This window comes from Grus americana, chromosome 17 (assembly GCF_028858705.1).
Source record: "Grus americana isolate bGruAme1 chromosome 17, bGruAme1.mat, whole genome shotgun sequence".
Lineage (NCBI taxonomy): Eukaryota > Metazoa > Chordata > Aves > Gruiformes > Gruidae > Grus > Grus americana.
This window is the reverse complement of record NC_072868.1, coordinates 9,803,961-9,821,514: the sequence shown is the minus strand read 5'-3', so window position 1 is coordinate 9,821,514 and position 17,554 is coordinate 9,803,961. Positions and strand designations below refer to the sequence as shown.

Genomic DNA, 17,554 nt, shown 5'->3' with positions numbered 1-17,554 from the left:
AACAATTTAAATAGATCCGTAAAATCCCCTTTTGAAATAAAATGGCATCATTACAAACTATGCAGTACCTAATGCTCAGGCATCTGTGTATGCTCACAGGTAGGCAGGCAAGAGGATTGTGCAGAGCAGAGACTTTGCTCAATATTGATTAAACTAAATTGCCTTCCATTCTTGCATTTCTACATATTAGACACATCTTGCTCTATGATTGGGTAACGTCCATCAAATGATACAACTGCCTGCACAGTGCTGAAACAAGCTCCTCACCTATTTTCTTGGCCAGTATCTCTCTCTCTTCCCGCAGGAGGCTGTGCTCAGGTTTGTAGCCACAGCCCACTCCAGTCAGATTGCAACATGCTTCATCAAACTGTTTTTTATGTTGAGGTCGAACAAACTGGTAAAATTCTTTCATTAGAGAGAGGAAAGAGGGGTAAAAAAGAAAAGAAAAAGAAAAAAATCAGTCCACAGCACGTAATAAATGCCACAGAAATCTACAATGGTAGGACTTCTAGATTAGGTAATATGAAGATAAAAGAAGTAGCTTATCACTTGGTGAAACAGGTACTTGCAACAAAAGGTCATGAGCTACCTCATCAGCTGTTGGGTTAAGGTATCTGCTAGGCTGATACTTTGAATAATCAATATACTGTTAATTTTACACCTCACCTTACTTACCAAAAAATGCTTGCCAACCAAAAGCCGAAACGTCAAATTAATTTTAATTTTCAGGGGCCTGCCACTTTTGAAAACTGGACTTAGTCCTTAATTTGGCAATCAAATATTGTCTTATAGTAAGATCAGCAAATTGGGAAACAGGTTGTGGCTACTATTAGTACTAAGTGCTCATACTGAGCTTCCCATTCCTTAACCTTAAAATGAACCTTAATTTAAAATTTAAATGTATAACTTAAAATTTAAAAAATGTATAACTATGCTTTTTAAATTTTAGTGGATGAAAGAAGTCACAGAAAAATTTGCCCATTTACTCACAAGTTGAGAGGGAAAGGAAAATTCAGAGAAAACATTCTGTCTAGCTCCTGTCAATGCAGTTGTTAAGAAAATACCAGTTAAACCAGTAAACTATCCATGCTTACCCAGATCACTTGCTTTATACTCGCCATTATTTAAATAGAAAATTTCTCTAGAAATTCTGTCTACTTATTTACTGCTTTAACACTGAACCCTTATGAATGCATTTATTCAATTCTCACAACTGCACTCTTGATCTTACCTCTGAAATCACAGGGAATAAGTTATACTACTTTTAGATAAAGTTTAAAATAACACAAGCTTCCATGGAAGTGATATTTTTCAGGCTTGTCAAATGCAAACTAAATACGATAATTAGACTGAAAACATTTTCTGTGTCATCTGAGGATATAGAGTGATAAATGTTTATTATTATCCTGATTGATCTGTACCTCAAATCTAAACCACTTACCTCTGAAACATCTAAGTCTATCTAAAAGACAAAGGTCATGTCATAAATATAGGAGGGAAGTTGTCATACCTCGTAACAAGATATGTTTTTTTTCATCCTCTATAAAGAGGGAGCTCATTTGAGATAACATAGCGTGGAAGTCATCTGTCTTCTTGTAGTGCTGAAGAGCCTTAGAGAAGAGATCATAGTTTTGTTGGCTTAGGGTCTCCTTCACTGTTGCGATGTATAAAGTAGCTCGAGCCTTCTTCGGCTCCGTCAGGTCTGCTTTCTTAGCAGCTTGCTGTGAAGACAGGAAGACTCCTCAGTAAATAGTATTACTTGAGGAGTTACTCTCACATTAATTCAGATGGAAGCAATATATTTACAATTCCGCCAGCACATAGAACAATGAATGCTTTCAACTACCAGGTTACTGTATCTTGCAATTATAGTAGTCACCCCCATATCCATGTGTTATCCCCCAAAAAAACCCCAAACCAGCTTCAGTGCCACAGAATAAACACAGATCTAACTGGCCTAGCTCCTGGAAACATCCAATTAACTGAAAAACATAAATCTCTGGAGCAGGAGATACAAAGAACAGAAGGTGTTCAAGCATTTTGGTTCCTCTAAGAAATTTCTTTAGATACTATAAACATGAGCAAGCTAGACTACTCTCTCCTGTTGGGAAAGGTTCTTCTACAGTCACAAGCAGCAGGGACTTGAAATGGATTCAGAACAACTCCTCCCTTCTCAAAGTGACTGTGCTCACACACTTTTAACATATGAGCTGTTTGACCCTTGTCACATATCTTAATTACAAAAAAGTGTCACTGGGGCAATCCTGAGGCACAAGTATAATGTTAGTTTCCCCAGATGATGATTGTATCTATTTCTAAAACACCCACCCCCTCACATCTGTGAGCATTCATTCCCTTAGAGAAGAGCAGCAATGCTATTCACCTTCTCTGCTGACAAAACTGACTGCTTCAGAGGATTATTCCTAGAGAAGGCAGCCAAGTATCATTGCACAACTCTATTCTTAGGAGAAGGCTTAATAAGAGAAATGACATTTAGTCCAAACCTTGAGGGCTAGGCTGACTCATCATGACATCAGACAGCAACAAACTGTAAACACAACCTTCTGGATGCAATGAACCTTCTTCCTTCCTCACACCTTGGATATTATCAGCTTCAGGACCTGTGACTACTTTTATCAGTTTCCTTTGCTAGGTGACTGGGAGTCTGACAGCCAGCACTAGTTAGGGCAGTACCTTGGACAACTACAGGCACACACAATCACCCAGGGGATTCTCATGAATTTATTGTGACTCTTAAGCAACTAGCTGCATAACAAGTTAACTGAGTTTGGGGACAGTGCAAAACAATAATGTACAACTGCAAACATGACATACAACAATGACCCACCACAGGTGGGGTTAGGATGTGATCACTTACCCAAAACTGGTCAGTTATACCATTTGAGGCTCTACCACCAGTTGGACTAGATGATTGTTGAAGGTCCCTTCCAACTGAACTATTCTATTCAATTCCAATCAAAAAGAGTGAAACCACCCATCACACCTGGTCAATGGAAGTAGATGTTTGCAAAGTAGTCAATGCCAGAAAACAATTCTTTTCACCTACTAGCCCTACCTGGGCCTGTGCTTGATTGGATTTGTGATGTCTAGATTTGAGAAAAAGCATGACAGAAATAGATTTCAGATGTGCATTGATGAATATTTACGATTTAGAGAAAATGCATAATTGTTCTGGCATCAGTCTTCTGTCTGCCTAGAAATTTCCAATTCAAATTAAAGCAGTCTGCATATCAAAGGGATGGCACAGACACATGAAAATACATACTGTATTGCTGACTAGCTTTATTTTCTTCCTTCCTCCTTTCTGCTCATCTGTTAACCTCTTCTCATACTGAAGGGAAAGCGTTGACAGACGTTGTGCCTATGAAGATTAAAAGAAAAGAAAGGTCCAAAATAATGCTTTCCAAAGCTCTTGTCCATTTAATTTAGCCATTTCCAGTAGTAAAGTTTGTTAACCCAGTTTGTGACACCATTCAAGAAAGTGAAACAATTCAACCTGAATTATCGCAACAGAGCGTGGGACACATCTGTGTTTCTAGAAGGTAAACACTTACTGGAAAATTCAGGAAGAAAGACGAAAACAGAGGAAGTTAAGGATGAAGTTGGTCTTGAGGTTGCAGATTTCCGATTAAGCAAAGCTGGACTTAGCTCTAAGTGTTTCAGGGTAGCCCTGGGAGTGTACGCATACCTTTGTGTAACTGATGCCTCACGTGCCCCTTCACTTTCCTGCCTGGAAGTACTTCTCTTCTGAAGAAAAACATATCAGACTTTTCTTGGGGTACTAAGAAGGGAAGTCTAAGCAATCTCATAGAAAATATCAGGGCAGACAGGATGAGACAGCAGCAGAAACACTTGTGGCTTGGCAAGCTCTTTACCATCTCCCATTCCCAGTAGCAAAGAACTGCACATGTACTGCAGTGACTGGAAATATCGGTATATACAAAGCTCCAAAAAAGAAGTGAGCGGGCATAAGCAAGAGGAGTGGCATTGCTTAAGAGTGTCCAATATTAGATCAAGCCAGTATCAGCCACACTAAAATCAATCACCTAAGTAATAGAAGAAACTGCGGGATAGCCCCATATTGCCAGTTGGTTTCTACATACCTGTTGAGAAAGCAGGTATGTGAAGTGATGTATTTCTTTTGCTCTTGCCCAATAAAAGAATTTCATAGCAAGCATGTGACTATCAGTGCCTTTACGGGATAGTGTTGTTCATTTGTAAGAGGAACCACTGAAACCTAACAGTACCCCTACAGTCCACTGTGACTTCTAAATGTGTCTATTCAGATCACAAAGCTTTAGAGTCAAATTAAACCAACTACAACTAAACCAACAACACTAAAAATAAACAAAACCCTAAGCCAATAACCTCAGATTTGCCATTTTGTAGAGTCAGTTGCTAATACTCAGAAATACAACCCTCAGTGCACTCATAATACCGCAAGGATACTGAATTCCGGACAAGCCTGATCATGATTTAAGTGCACATTTAAATATAGTTTATTTAAGCATCATGTAACAGAATGAAGAATTGGAATACAAGCAGCAAGTCAAACATTTATGATACATGCAATAACTCAGAAAAACTATCAAAAACATCTTCTTAATCCTGGACTATGTAAAGGCACCACCTTGAATAGCATGATCTAGAAGAAATAAGGCTTCTGAAAGACAAGTTTCCATAAGCCATATCTCACAAGGAGAAGAGATTAAGTGGAACTGTCAAATCATGCTTTAAATGGATTGAGAGACTATTTCTTCTATTTTGATTTTTTGATATTACAAAGGCTTCCTTTCTTCTTTTTCACCTCAAGCAAATTGTTTCAGAATGACAGCAGCTAAATTTCCACTATTAGGGAATCAGGGTACAGTATAACGTCGACAAAAGTAAAAATGGTAACACAGATACTATGATGGATGGGGAAGAAAGATATGAAAGCACACCAACCCCATTATCAGTTTAAATCCAGTGCTTATTAAAAATCAGCTCCATACTAAATTTGGAGTAAAGCTCAGAGGCACTGCATGTCTCAGGACTACACTCCCTGATCTCTGGTGCCAGAGGTCTTCAATTTAGGTGCAGCACAGATGATCCCACAGTTCTCTGCAAGCCACAGATGAGTAGTAACACCAAATACAGAAAGCAGACATGAACTGACTCACTGCTGATCCATTAGGACCATCAACTTATCTGACTTAAGGAAATGCCAAACTGCCAAAAGAAGTGCAGCTGTGTTAACAAGATACTGTAGCTGAGTTACCAAGTACCTGGAGATGTGCCAGGCTTTCCAAAGAATAAATTCTGGTGTCTGTTGTGGCGGCCCATGGGTGATGGAGCCAATTTCTCAATCAGCTGCACACAAGTTAAATATTCGCTATCCTTGTTCGTTTCTCCAAGTTTGTACATTCCCTCTGTTTTGTACACATCTCCATCCATCTCCCTTAGGCCTCCTTAGATATTCCCCAGATACTCCTTACACCTCCACACTTTCGCTTAGGCATTCTTCCCCTAACCAAACTACTTAGGTATGTTGCAATAGGTATTCCTGGAGTCAACACACTAGTCATCAGCCAAACCGAGTCTGCAAGCCTGCTGATGGTAGCCAGGTAAGGGAACTACCCCACCAACAACTGGAAACAGGGATTTTGAGAAAGCAAGAACACAGCCTAATCACTGACATATTAAAAATACCAATCCAAGAGGAAAGAAAATCAACAGCGCAGAAGCTCTGTTGATCTCAATGCAATAGTGGATTTTTGATTCAGATAAAGCATTCCGCAAGTCTGCAATATTCATTCTCTGAGGCAAATCAAAGATTTTAATCTGAAAGTGCAATTTCTAACTCATAAACCCTCCCCCTCCCTTTTTTTAATTCATTATCTGGTCATATACCAAGTGCCAACACAGATTCCACCCAGGAGGAACTGTGTATCTTCCAATCTCTTCTTTTAGAGCTCTTTGCTCTCCAGACAGCATGGTTAACTTCCATGAATTTACATGGTCAGCAGTTATGGAACACAGTGCAAGTATGTACCTGTCGGATATCTAGTTGAATGTGGCAAGGAAATCCTTTGATCAAGCTTAATTATGAGAACTTGCAGTTACCAGTGCCAATACAGTGAGTTTTTCTTGAAAGAAGGTTGAACTGGTACTCTTAAATCAATGCCAAACTTGTTTTACTTTAGAGCCTACAATTTTTACTTATAAGCAAGTATTCTGCTACACCATTGCCATTACCTTTTCCTCTCCTGACAAGTCACTTTCCTCCTCTGCATCTTCACTGCTCTTCTCATTGCGCTCCAACGCGTCCAAGAGCCCAATACATTGTCTTCTGGGTGAGACAAGCTCTTGTTCATATTCCATGCATAGGCTGGATGCTCCATCTCCATTTACTGGCATCACAGCATAATATAGATGACAAATTAACATTCCACATTATTTCTTGCATTTTCTATTACTTAGTAATACCTCAAAATCTTATGTAGCAATCCACAAAGATGTGTTGGTTTATTTAATCTTCCACATATTGCAAAATTGCATTATATGATTAGTAAGACAACTGCTTTGATTAATCACCCCCAAAATTGCTCAAGCATTTGTTACCACAACCTGGTGGACTTCTCTCAAACTTTTCCTTAAGTGATGGTCATATTTAACCTCAAAACAGCTTAGGATCAAAGGAAAAAAAAAAAAAGTCTTACTGCAACAGCTGTCTGTGTTTAACTACTTCAGCTTTATGGATTTCCCAGAACCTGAGTTCTTATTTTTAACAGACTCTGGCATGAAATATTATTTATTATTTTTAAACAGAACAAGTACTTTTAAAGCCTACAATTTTCACAGTCATCAATACCTATAAGACACAGTCACACTCTCAGGTCCCAAGAACACATATTCTCACTAATCAGGATGCAAGTATATTTGGTTTTAAATAGAAGTATTTAGACCTGTAGGTAATGCTAAATTAGTATCAGTTTGCTACTTTTAAAAGGCATTCTCTTCAAAATATATTTCCACTATTTTGTGAAATTACTTCAACAGTCAGTTACTAAGAAAAGTCATTATTTTGAGAAGAATGGAAGTATATTACTCTACAAATTAAAAAGTCAGTGCAAGCAAACTCTTTAGCCAAAACTATGATTACAGATGCAGTTTGATGTTGCAGCTAATGCAATGCAACCGAAAATCTGTATCAAAGGAGGCAATGCTGTTTCTTCCCTTTACCTCCAGTCATACATTCCAGCCCATCCTGGAATCTACCAGTCACATGGATGAAAGGTAAATGGGTTCAGCAAGCTCATCTGCTTGCTCTGCACTTGCACAATAGACGGATTCAAATTGAGGGAAGGAGCATAAGTGCACGGTTGGCAGTTGAAGAAAAAAAAAAGTGGTGGCCAAAGTAATCCCATTCAACGACAAGCTGCAGTCACACTGGCTTGGATGTAATGTGAAATCATCCTCATACTCAGTCATAACTGCTTTGGAACCACAGTTTTAAACACAACTTCACCATTCTGTTCCAAAATAGCAAGCAATCTCGAATGGAACATTCTGAAAGAGTATCTGACATCAGAAATACTTTGTTCTTTGGCATTAGTTAACCACAAATTTTAAAATATTGTTTTGTTCCTAGGTCAATGCCCTCTTTCTGTTTTCTTAGTCAGATTACTGTGTAAGAATCATTTATACAACAGGATGGAAGAAAGATATGATAGTCAGCACTAGTCAGAAACAGACTTCCAGTTCTTATTTTTTAAACTACCTATGATATTCCACCAAACTCCTCCTGTTCTGCTGGACACTTTTTCAGGCCCCATCTGCCTCTCTGCTCTGTAGTTGCAACTGGTTCTCCCATTTTCTAATGCCAAGCTATGTCCCTTGATCAGGCTTTTACATCGGTCTTTCAGCTCTCCTTGCTTTCTCTCCCATCCCAGTTTCTAGTCTTTTGCTCCTCCTTTTTTTGGTTCAGCTTAAAAGAAGAAAGCGTATCTGTTAGGATCCAAACCTACCTTTTCTTTTCCTCTTCAAACTGGGAACATGGTCGTCTAAGTTTTTGGCTTTTTTCAGGGAGAGGATTTGCTCAGATGAAGTAGATGGTGCTGTATCACTTTCACTTCGGGAAGCAGCCGAGCCAGAAGGGCATTGTGGCAGGGGTGGGGGCATCTGCAAGCAGTTTACAAAATGTTACAGTAGGCAAAAGCTACTCTTCCACTCCACTTCCTTTGCAACCAAAAATCTCAGCAACAACCCAAAGGCATCTTTTTCCCAAATAACGCTTGACAGCAAGATTGTTACGCATTCTGGATTCATGTGCTTCTGGAAAAAAAAAAAGGATCAAATAACTGGGAAGTGACACAGATAGATGAAGTCTATAAGCAGGCTTAGCACTAACTGACCTGTGTAACAAAAAAAAAAAGAAAAAAAAAGATCATGACTGGACTAAAGAACAATTGTTTCCTAACACTATCCCTGCAACATAGCTCCTCCTGTCAAAGCACATTGGGTTGGGCTTTATCTTTACCATGAAAATTCCATTTAGGATCAGAAAAAAAATCATCAGGTCATCCATCTGTAACTTATTATTTTGAACGACTTGTATTTGGCTAAGGCATCTTCCAGGAAGTCATCCAAGTCTGTATGTGAAATGTTAAGTGTTTATTTTAATCTTAATCTCCATTTTGGGGATAAAGAATTCCCCATTCTGGCTTCCAGCCCATTTCTTGCTATGACTTTCTCCAGTCAATTAGAAAGTCTTTTTACAATATTACTTTTTAAATCGAGGAACTATTACTGAGAAAAAGAGTTTCTTAATGTTAAGAGAGAAGCCATATTGGTAAAGCTGACCCAGCGATGAACTGTAATAATAAGGGATGGGTTTGTCTCACTCTTTATACCAGTCAGCTTAGATTTAAGTTTAAGGGTTCGACTGCTTCTTCCACACATATACCCTCTCTCCGAGGGGGAGGTAGAAAGCTTTTTGATGCTAACAGCAGTTCCAGCATTTGCATACCCTCCAATGAAATCTATGTTTATTTAGGAGGGGCTGGAAAAGGAAGTTATTTTTGTGATCTAACCTAATGAGTTGCACAGCATGACAACACATCCTGCCCCAGCTCACTTTTGGAGAAATATCTCCTTTCCTGTAAAGCTTCCAATGTTTAGAAATGACAAGACAAGTGACACTGTCACATCTCTCATCTGGATTAGTATATCCAGTTTCCAACACTATCAAGAAAAAAAGGGAGGTGTTTGTTGTTGGGTTTAAGACACTTACAATTTCTTGAGCAACACGGAAGAAGAGGGAGACACTTCTGACTGCATGCCCAAAGTTGTCATAAACATTCACATAAGGGCGGACCCACGAGGGCAGTTTGCTTCTTACATCACCAGTTGTGAACCTGGGTAGGATTGGAAAAGGAGAGAATTATTTGCCAGGTTGGCCTACATGAATTAAGCAAATGCTAGATGAGGGTCCAAAAGGACAAGAGAGGAGTAGCAAGACAACAAAAGATTGAAACACCACAGTACATATAACGGGGTGACGTCTTCACACAGGAGAAAAGGGCTTTGTTGATACCACATACCATGCAATCAGCCAATTCTTATCTTTCATCCATAAACTCTTTAACTGTGCAACAGTAATATTAGCACTGAACTGTGAGGGGCTCACTGTCCCCAGTTGAGCGTCAGCATTGAAGACTATCGATTAAACTCTTGCTGCCTATTATATACGTGTTATATTAGTGAATATTAATATAATATAATATTAATTATTAATATAGGTTATATTGTTCCAGCAATATAATCCTTCCTCATTTTTGCCCTCCTTCTCTCAAAAAACTGCAGTGCTGGTGACTGCCTTCTCAAATGAGAGATGGAGAAAATGTAAAACCGTAAGTTATTATCATGTAATTTCCAGTAGCATTACAAACATGAAGTCAACAAATTGGCTTATTTTTCATTAATATCATTAATCTCTTTCTGCAGCTCCAAGACAGTATATTTTGCGAGCAGAAGATAACCATCTAGTTACTTACTTAAAGTAGTGCAATATTTATATAACCTGTTATATAAAAATAATTTAATTACTTATGAACTGTGGCCTTCTCCAAACAGTAGCGTCAGCACATTTATATACAAAATACCAATACCCATGTCGGGATATAAAGCTGTTGATGTATGTTTATGTTCCAGAGCCAAAGTTTCACCTGTGGTCACATAGGAAGATAGCACCATAGTCTTGGCGATGTCTGATGACCCTGCCAATAGCCTGATTAACAGCCCGGGAAGCTTGCTGACTGTACCACTCACGCCCAGATAAATACTGCAATAGGCAGGAGAAAGAATTAACATTATTTACCAGGTAAAACATATTCTCTGTGCTGTACAGTCACTATTTTTTTCTAAAGAAATAAAAAAAATGTATCCAACAAGATCTACAGACAAATCTCTAGAAGTCTTGGAAAAACAAACACAGGTTGAGTGGAATATCACGCCTGACTTATAACGCACAGAAAACTCAAGCAGTAATATCCAACTTGAGGGGCTATTTAGTATATGACACACTGACAGCCATGGTAGTACAATAGACTCACCATATCATTTAAGACCTAATAGCTATCCTGCAGGACAATAAACTAAATTTATAGAAAAAGCAACAGAAAACCAAACCCAAAACAAAACACAAAAACCAAAACACACGTCCACACACATGCCCCCAGCCACCAAAACAAAAATCCCCAAGCCAGCCAGCACAGACAATTCTTCCTGCCCACTCTCTCTCTGGATGAAGTAATTCCCTCAAGAAGATATATGCATAACATGCATACAATGATTTTGACTAAAACTTTAATTATATCATTTTTTGAGCCCATATTTGACTGAGACCATGTTACTGGAGACAGAATTTGGAACTCTCGACATTATTTTAAAAAAGGTGACTATTTGTAACAAACTCCCAAGACTGTTTGACTTTTTGATGTTCATGGTCCCATGAGGCTGGAAGGATAACAAACACCAAAATCCACAGAGACAAGAGGGAGAAACAATGACACAAACCTGCAAACAGCCAACAGTGAGAAGCTGCCTGGCATTACCTGTGTGCCTGCACCACTTCTTCTCATTTCATCCAGGAACTGCATCTTTAAAACAACTCTGGGCTCCATACGAGGAGGAAATGGAAGCCCAGTAATGATGACTCCCCGTCCATTTATGTCTGCAAAGTCCAGGCCTTCACTGGCCTGAAGAGACAGTGTTTTCCATTACCAACAGGGTTTGAAGTGACATTTCAGAGCAATTCAGCAGTTATTGGCCTTTTTTCTCTCCATTAAATTAAATCCCTAGCCAACTGTAGTTTACGAATATGTTACGAACAGTTTCAACTAGATTTTTTGCTTTTATTACCAGGACTTTAAACTTAGCTTTTTCCTCTAGGAGACTCCGGACAAAGTATACCTCACCCATACCATTAATGCATGTGTCTTACTCCTGGATAAGAACAGTTGTATTTGGAAGATGTCTTAAATGTCAGTCAATACCTCTGTTTAAACCTTCCATACCCTGAATTGTTAACAAGACATGATAAGAACATAGCAAACCTTCTCTGACATTAAAAATTAACAGAATCATTTCAAAGCAATAATAAATAAAAAAAGCAAAAAAAGAATTTGTTTTTCAGCTGAATCCATTCTCCAATCTCATCTACCATGCTGCACAAACAGCTGTGATGGAATATAACATTAAGGATGGATGGGTGGAATGACCAACTCAGCTTAAGCCAGCACTGCTACTAAGAGCGATCACAGCTTGCACTAGAATCCATGTGGAGCTAGCAGTCATATAGTTGTATTTATCAGTATTTTATCTTGGGCAGAAAGGAAATCCCTCAGGCTAATAAGAGCATGAGATGACCAACCTTAGACAAAAAGAAAAAAACTAATTTAAAAAAAAAAAAAAGAACCTGCCCTTCACCATCTCAAAACAGGAAAGAAAATTTCTGTGAACTTTTAAAGACACCTCAGGCCTAGACACAGCTAGTAAAAGAACAGGAGCAACTGGGACAGAATCTCCTCTTTACAAAAAGGACTGGGGTTTTAGGTTTCTTTTATAGAATAGAGAACACAAAAAGCTTGCTAGAACCTACTGCCAATGTAAAAGCTGAGCAACAACCTGGGAGGGAATCTCAATAGCTGAGAAAGAAGCTAGTTTTAGAGCTTTTGACAACGTGTCTCTTTTGATTTATCTTCTTAATATTTCCAATTTTGCAGTCATACTATTAACCCTGTGACTATAATAAACTAGACAGTCTATCCTTCAATTGCCCGTCACTGCAAAGCGTGATCTCTCCACAGACTCTGTTCCTCTCAGGGTAATACACTATTGTTGGAAGGACAGGCAAGACCATCAAATGCCTCCAGAAGTTGAATCTTCTCTTGGTAGGCAGTAAGCAGCAGCCAAAAGGCTCTAAGAGTAATTTATGATTTTGCAAATATTTCCACTGATAATCATAAATTGATTTATTAGCGCTGAAAAATGTAAATGAAAGACCATCAAATGCCTCCAGAGGACCTGAGGTTCATGTAAATTTTTTAAAGCTAAGCAATACTTTTGGTTTTCAGCAATGTTGTTCTAACATGTTTGATTACAAATGTTTCCTTTAGTTCTCCTCCAAAACAGTTGTTCTCATCTAATGGGTTGAATTTTTGGTGAGCAGCCAACAGGAAATACAAGTACGATGCTCATCCCCTTTAAAGAACTCAAAGATATATCCCTTTAATAAAACCAGGAACGAGCCATATGCAAACATGACAATTTTGAAAAGGCTTCGGGGCATCCTACTTCTCTTGGTTTCTTCCACATATAGTTGCAGTCACATAACAAAAATGTACTGAAATCCAGAATGATGGTTTTCCCCCTCCCATCAGCTACATCATCTGATCTCAGATGAAACAAGTTCTCAGTTACGTTACCTTCCCCCGACATACTGCCAAAAAAGCAGCTCCGTTGGACTTGGGACAGATGACTTTATCGTAGTATGCATCCATTACCTAAAAGATAAACTAGTTTAAGCAAGAGCAAGAATGGTATTATCCTTTGCATAGGCATAAACAGAAACCTGTACTAGCTAAATTTGACTCGTACACTGAGATCTAAAATGTGATTAATTTGGTGGAGTATAATCTTCTTTACTTTTTCTAACTGCAAATGTGAGAAGCCATTTGCTTAGCAAAATCCTTACATTACTGTGAAATCTAGAATACATCTGTGTAAGCATAGAAGATTAACGTCAGACGCTTCTGAGGAAGAGGTAGAACATAGACTGTTCTGTGTTTCTGCAGATCCTTGAGTAAAACAGGCAAACCAGGAAAGCAATTCAAGGATATTATTTACTTTATGAAGCAGAGTGGCTATAAACAAACAAGATGACACTGCACAATTCCTTAACACCCAAAGCATGAGAAGCTGGAAGGAAATGGCCCGCAGAACATTAAAAGATGCTGGCTACTGAAGTGACAGCTTTCTACTATCTCAATTATTCAGCACATAGGTACATTAGCCACTGTTACATCACTGGATTTCAAATTAAGACTGTACCTTGCACAACTGGCCAAAAAGAAAAGGATGGATGCATAGAAGAACTGTACTTCAGAGATGATCTCCGAGAGTTTTTATTTTATCCTAGAAACATGCAGTTCACACTCAAGCACATCTTGGAGAAGGATTTAAACATAAAAACAGATGGTGAAAACATTACTGGTATGTAATGCAAATTACCAACCTCTGCAAAGCTTCCTTTGTTCCTGGGTTCCACAAACATTGGCTTCACTTCTTCGATTCTTTTAGCAAAATCATGCTCCTGTTAAACAGATGATGAACATATCAGAAATGGCTATGTGAAAGTAAACACATACCAGAAGTGCCCACAAGAAAGGAAATGCTCAGGAGTGGTCACCACAGATTTCGAGTGGTCGCCAACGACCTCCCCAAACACAGTCTATTCCTCTCTTGCCAAACATAGGAAGAGATGGAAGCAGGAACATGCAATCCTAACAACACTAACAGCGATTCCTTGCAGTTGGTGCAACTCAGACATTATGCGGATGGGAGATCCATTTCTTTTCCCTCCAACTTCGACATTCTCAACATCCACCTCCCAGGGACCCACTGCAGTATGACACCTCTGTCCCAGCATTCACTTTTAAGGAGGAGCAGCATTTAAACCACAACTGTTCTACCACATCTTACCAGGGACGCTCAAGTCATGAGCGTGACAGTTGCAAAACTTACAGCTGCAACAGTTACAAATGAAAGAGAAATGCTCATGTTGGGATTTTTTTCCTCCAGGAGTTGAAACACTCAGACCAACTATAATTTGGAGGTTTAATAAAGAACTCTGGTGAAATTAAATGAACTCTGAGATCAGGTCAGATGAGATGAGATAATGTCTTAAGATTGTTTTGGGTTTGGTTTCTACAATATTTCAGTGTATTGTGATCAAAATAAAAGAAGCCTGACCTGGGTTTTTACTTTCCAGATTTCATAGTTTACTTTATTAATAAAGAATGTTTAATTAGCATGGTTCTATAGCATATCTACAAACTGTATGACCTGTGTAACTAAACTACCTATAAAGGCAGAGAAATTAACATACTCTCCAATATTCCAGGCTCTTATCCATGACAGGATACGACGGGAAGAACACCAACAGTCCATGTGGTACAACTCGCACAAGGTTACCTGCAATGAGACAGGCAGGTGTATAGCTGAGGGCATTTTCATCCTCGGATCGAGTGCACAGGCTGCAGAGGAAAAAATAAGCTAACAGCATGGGTTCCTTCCAAAATCTTTTCTGCTTTCTTGACATTAAAGTTGGTGTATTAGAAGTTGTTTGGGTTTTTTTAATCATTCCAATAATCTTGTTGTCAAGGTATAAAGTTTAATACAGATGCCTAACTAGTTTTCTGAAGTGTAGTGTTAGCAGGATAAAACATTTTATGAACTAACACTAGACTAACTAGCCAACCAAACACTACAGACGAAAGAAATGTAATGTCATCCACCATATTTTTCCATATGACAGCAGGATCTATTTTTAGATCGTTTTCTCCACTTATTGTCCACTGCAATCTCAACATTCAAAACATTGGATGAGGTACCATAAGATTGCATTTGAGAATTTTCTAGTCAAGTAGTCCATAGTTTTCTAGTCAAATAGTATATACTTTACAAAAAAACCCCCCATCAATCTGTTATTTTGTGAAAGCATCTTCACCATTTAAGGCCAAGATGAACACCTCAGAGCACTCTTCTCCATTTCCTTCCAACATTTTTATATTTAAGAGATTCCTTTCAATCACAGATTAGCCAAGCTACACAAATGCTTTTCTTTTATTCTATCCTCATGTGTTCAAAATTTTGTAGTTCTATTATATTTGTAGAACAAGCTTGACACAGTGCCTTTAAACACATCATGAAAAATTGCATTGACAACTTCTGATCCTTAATTGCTCTGCAAATTGATGCTTGGCATCAGATACCTTCCAAGAGATTTCTAAAAATCCTGTGTAACAACCTGTTCCTGAAATCCACACATCTTACTTACCAATTGTTTTGCCTAGAGACGATAAATAATCCTCTGAAAACCTACAAAGAAAAAATCAAGTAACATAATTGTATTTCCCTTTCTATTTTTTTTAATACATATTAATTTCCTCAGATAGTCTTAATCTTAAATACCATATCCATATTCCCAATTGCTCTCCTTCCTGTGGCAAGCACCCATACCAGGGACACAAAATTACTAATATGTTGACTACATATTGCTAATAAATATTCTATTAGCACCAAAGATGATCTAAGCTTCAATATTATCAAAATGTAACAAATGGAAATGGGCAGCCATATGAGTTTTATGATTAATACTAACAACATAAGGGTGAAAGTTCTGCCAGCAAAGTCTGCAGATGCTGCCAAGCCTGACTAATATTACAACTATTTAAAATAATTATTGATGAATTAGGTGTGGTGAGGCTTCAGGGGCAAAAAGGGTGAATTTGGTTACTATGGTTATTATTTACTCATGGCATAAGCCAAGTAAATCCTCTTGTGTTGATTGAAAAAGTACTGCTCTACAATCAGCACTATTTACCTGTTTCTTCCAGCCCTGACTGAAGAGTCACCTGTTCTCTCATGCCTTTATGTTTCTCTCTTTTTAGTGCCCTGTAGTTTTGCATACTGTTTTCCCAGGAAACTTATATATGCAGGGAAAAAAAAAGAACATACCTGTTTTTATAAGACCTATAAATACCCATATCACCGCACAGATGTTGTCAAAACACAACAAACACTGTGAATTCCCTTCCTTCAAAAAACTGGTGTTCTAGGCCTTAGGTGGGGGGTCCCCAACCTTCCCCTTTCAAAAAACAGTATCTTCAACAAAATACACTGAAACAGCACACTAAGCTTCTGAAAATTAAAAATATGGTCTGAGGGTTTTCCAGGCGACTTCTCTGTAAAAATCAATTACAATTCCTGAGTGCATTTCCAGTTCTGTTGAACATCTGGCATTTTTTCCTGCCTTTTTTTTTTTCTTCAGTAAGAGTTCTTTGAGATTCTCCCCCCCATATTGCTGAAAAAGAGTAAGCCAGACCTGCAGCAGGCTAAATTACAGAATTCTCAGCCAGAGGTTCATCTATAATGCTGAAATTGAAATAGATTTAAGAATGTGCCAGCACATAAAAATGTGCGTACTATAGGAAGAAAGTTAAATGGAAGAACACGTGTATCATACACAAGGAACTGATCCCCATTCCAAAATACTACAGAAGGACTAAATCCCTGAACACAGTACTAGCAACAGTGTGTTGCCACTCTTTAGTAACTTCAGAGAACTGGCAAGCGCAGAACCTTCTGCCATGTGCACCAAAGCACGAAGCTGCCTTTTAAAATTATATGTAGAGAGACCAATGAAACTACCATATTGCACAACGGAAAGTCAATACACAATGAAATCAAGTTTTGGCCTTCCTTGCTGGCAGAATATTCTCCCGGCAGAGAAGCCCCATCTACTCTAAAGAACAGAAAGACACAGGCAAAATGACGAAAGAACAGAGAAAAGCAAGAAAAACTATGACAAAAAGCTTGACAAGTATTTGGATGTATTTTCCTTAAGAAGGCAATGCAGAGGTGAAAGAGAGGCCGGTCAAGGTGACAAGCTTTAAATATAAAAAATAGTTGTTGCAAAGGCCAGTCACATTTCAAACGAATTAAGCCTTCAGCAAAGAAGTTTAGGACGGGGCTCCACGTCAGTGAGGGTGGACTGCTCTGTGAGGGACAGGGAGGCGGTACCTGAGCACGATGTGAAGGCATGCGGAGCAGGGGACTTGCCAGCCAGGGCCCAGACCCACGTAACAGAGGAAGGCAAGCAGGAAAGACTTGGGTGCAGTCAGTAGCCAGGCTCAATCACAAGTCCAGATCATCAGCCAAAGTCATGGTGATGGGGAAGGTTCAAGGTTAAGCCAGAAATGCAAATCAG

At 38.7% G+C, this 17,554-nt stretch overlaps 1 protein-coding gene across 5 annotated transcripts in view; it reads right to left on the bottom strand.

Moving 5' to 3' along the window:
• Positions 1-17,554, bottom strand: part of RTEL1 (regulator of telomere elongation helicase 1) — a 49,535-nt gene that overhangs the window by 11,582 nt on the left and 20,399 nt on the right. For all 5 annotated transcript variants that reach the window (XM_054845369.1, XM_054845373.1, XM_054845370.1 and 2 more), the window contains 12 exons: positions 15,623-15,663; positions 14,672-14,757; positions 13,799-13,876; positions 12,990-13,067; positions 11,118-11,261; positions 10,230-10,345; positions 9,296-9,419; positions 8,031-8,184; positions 6,259-6,413; positions 3,287-3,382; positions 1,511-1,721; positions 268-405 (listed from right to left, as the gene is read on the bottom strand). In XM_054845369.1, coding sequence (XP_054701344.1) covers positions 268-405; positions 1,511-1,721; positions 3,287-3,382; positions 6,259-6,413; positions 8,031-8,184; positions 9,296-9,419; positions 10,230-10,345; positions 11,118-11,261; positions 12,990-13,067; positions 13,799-13,876; positions 14,672-14,757; positions 15,623-15,663 — 1,421 coding nt within the window. The remainder of the gene's footprint in view (positions 1-267; positions 406-1,510; positions 1,722-3,286; positions 3,383-6,258; positions 6,414-8,030; positions 8,185-9,295; positions 9,420-10,229; positions 10,346-11,117; positions 11,262-12,989; positions 13,068-13,798; positions 13,877-14,671; positions 14,758-15,622; positions 15,664-17,554) is intronic.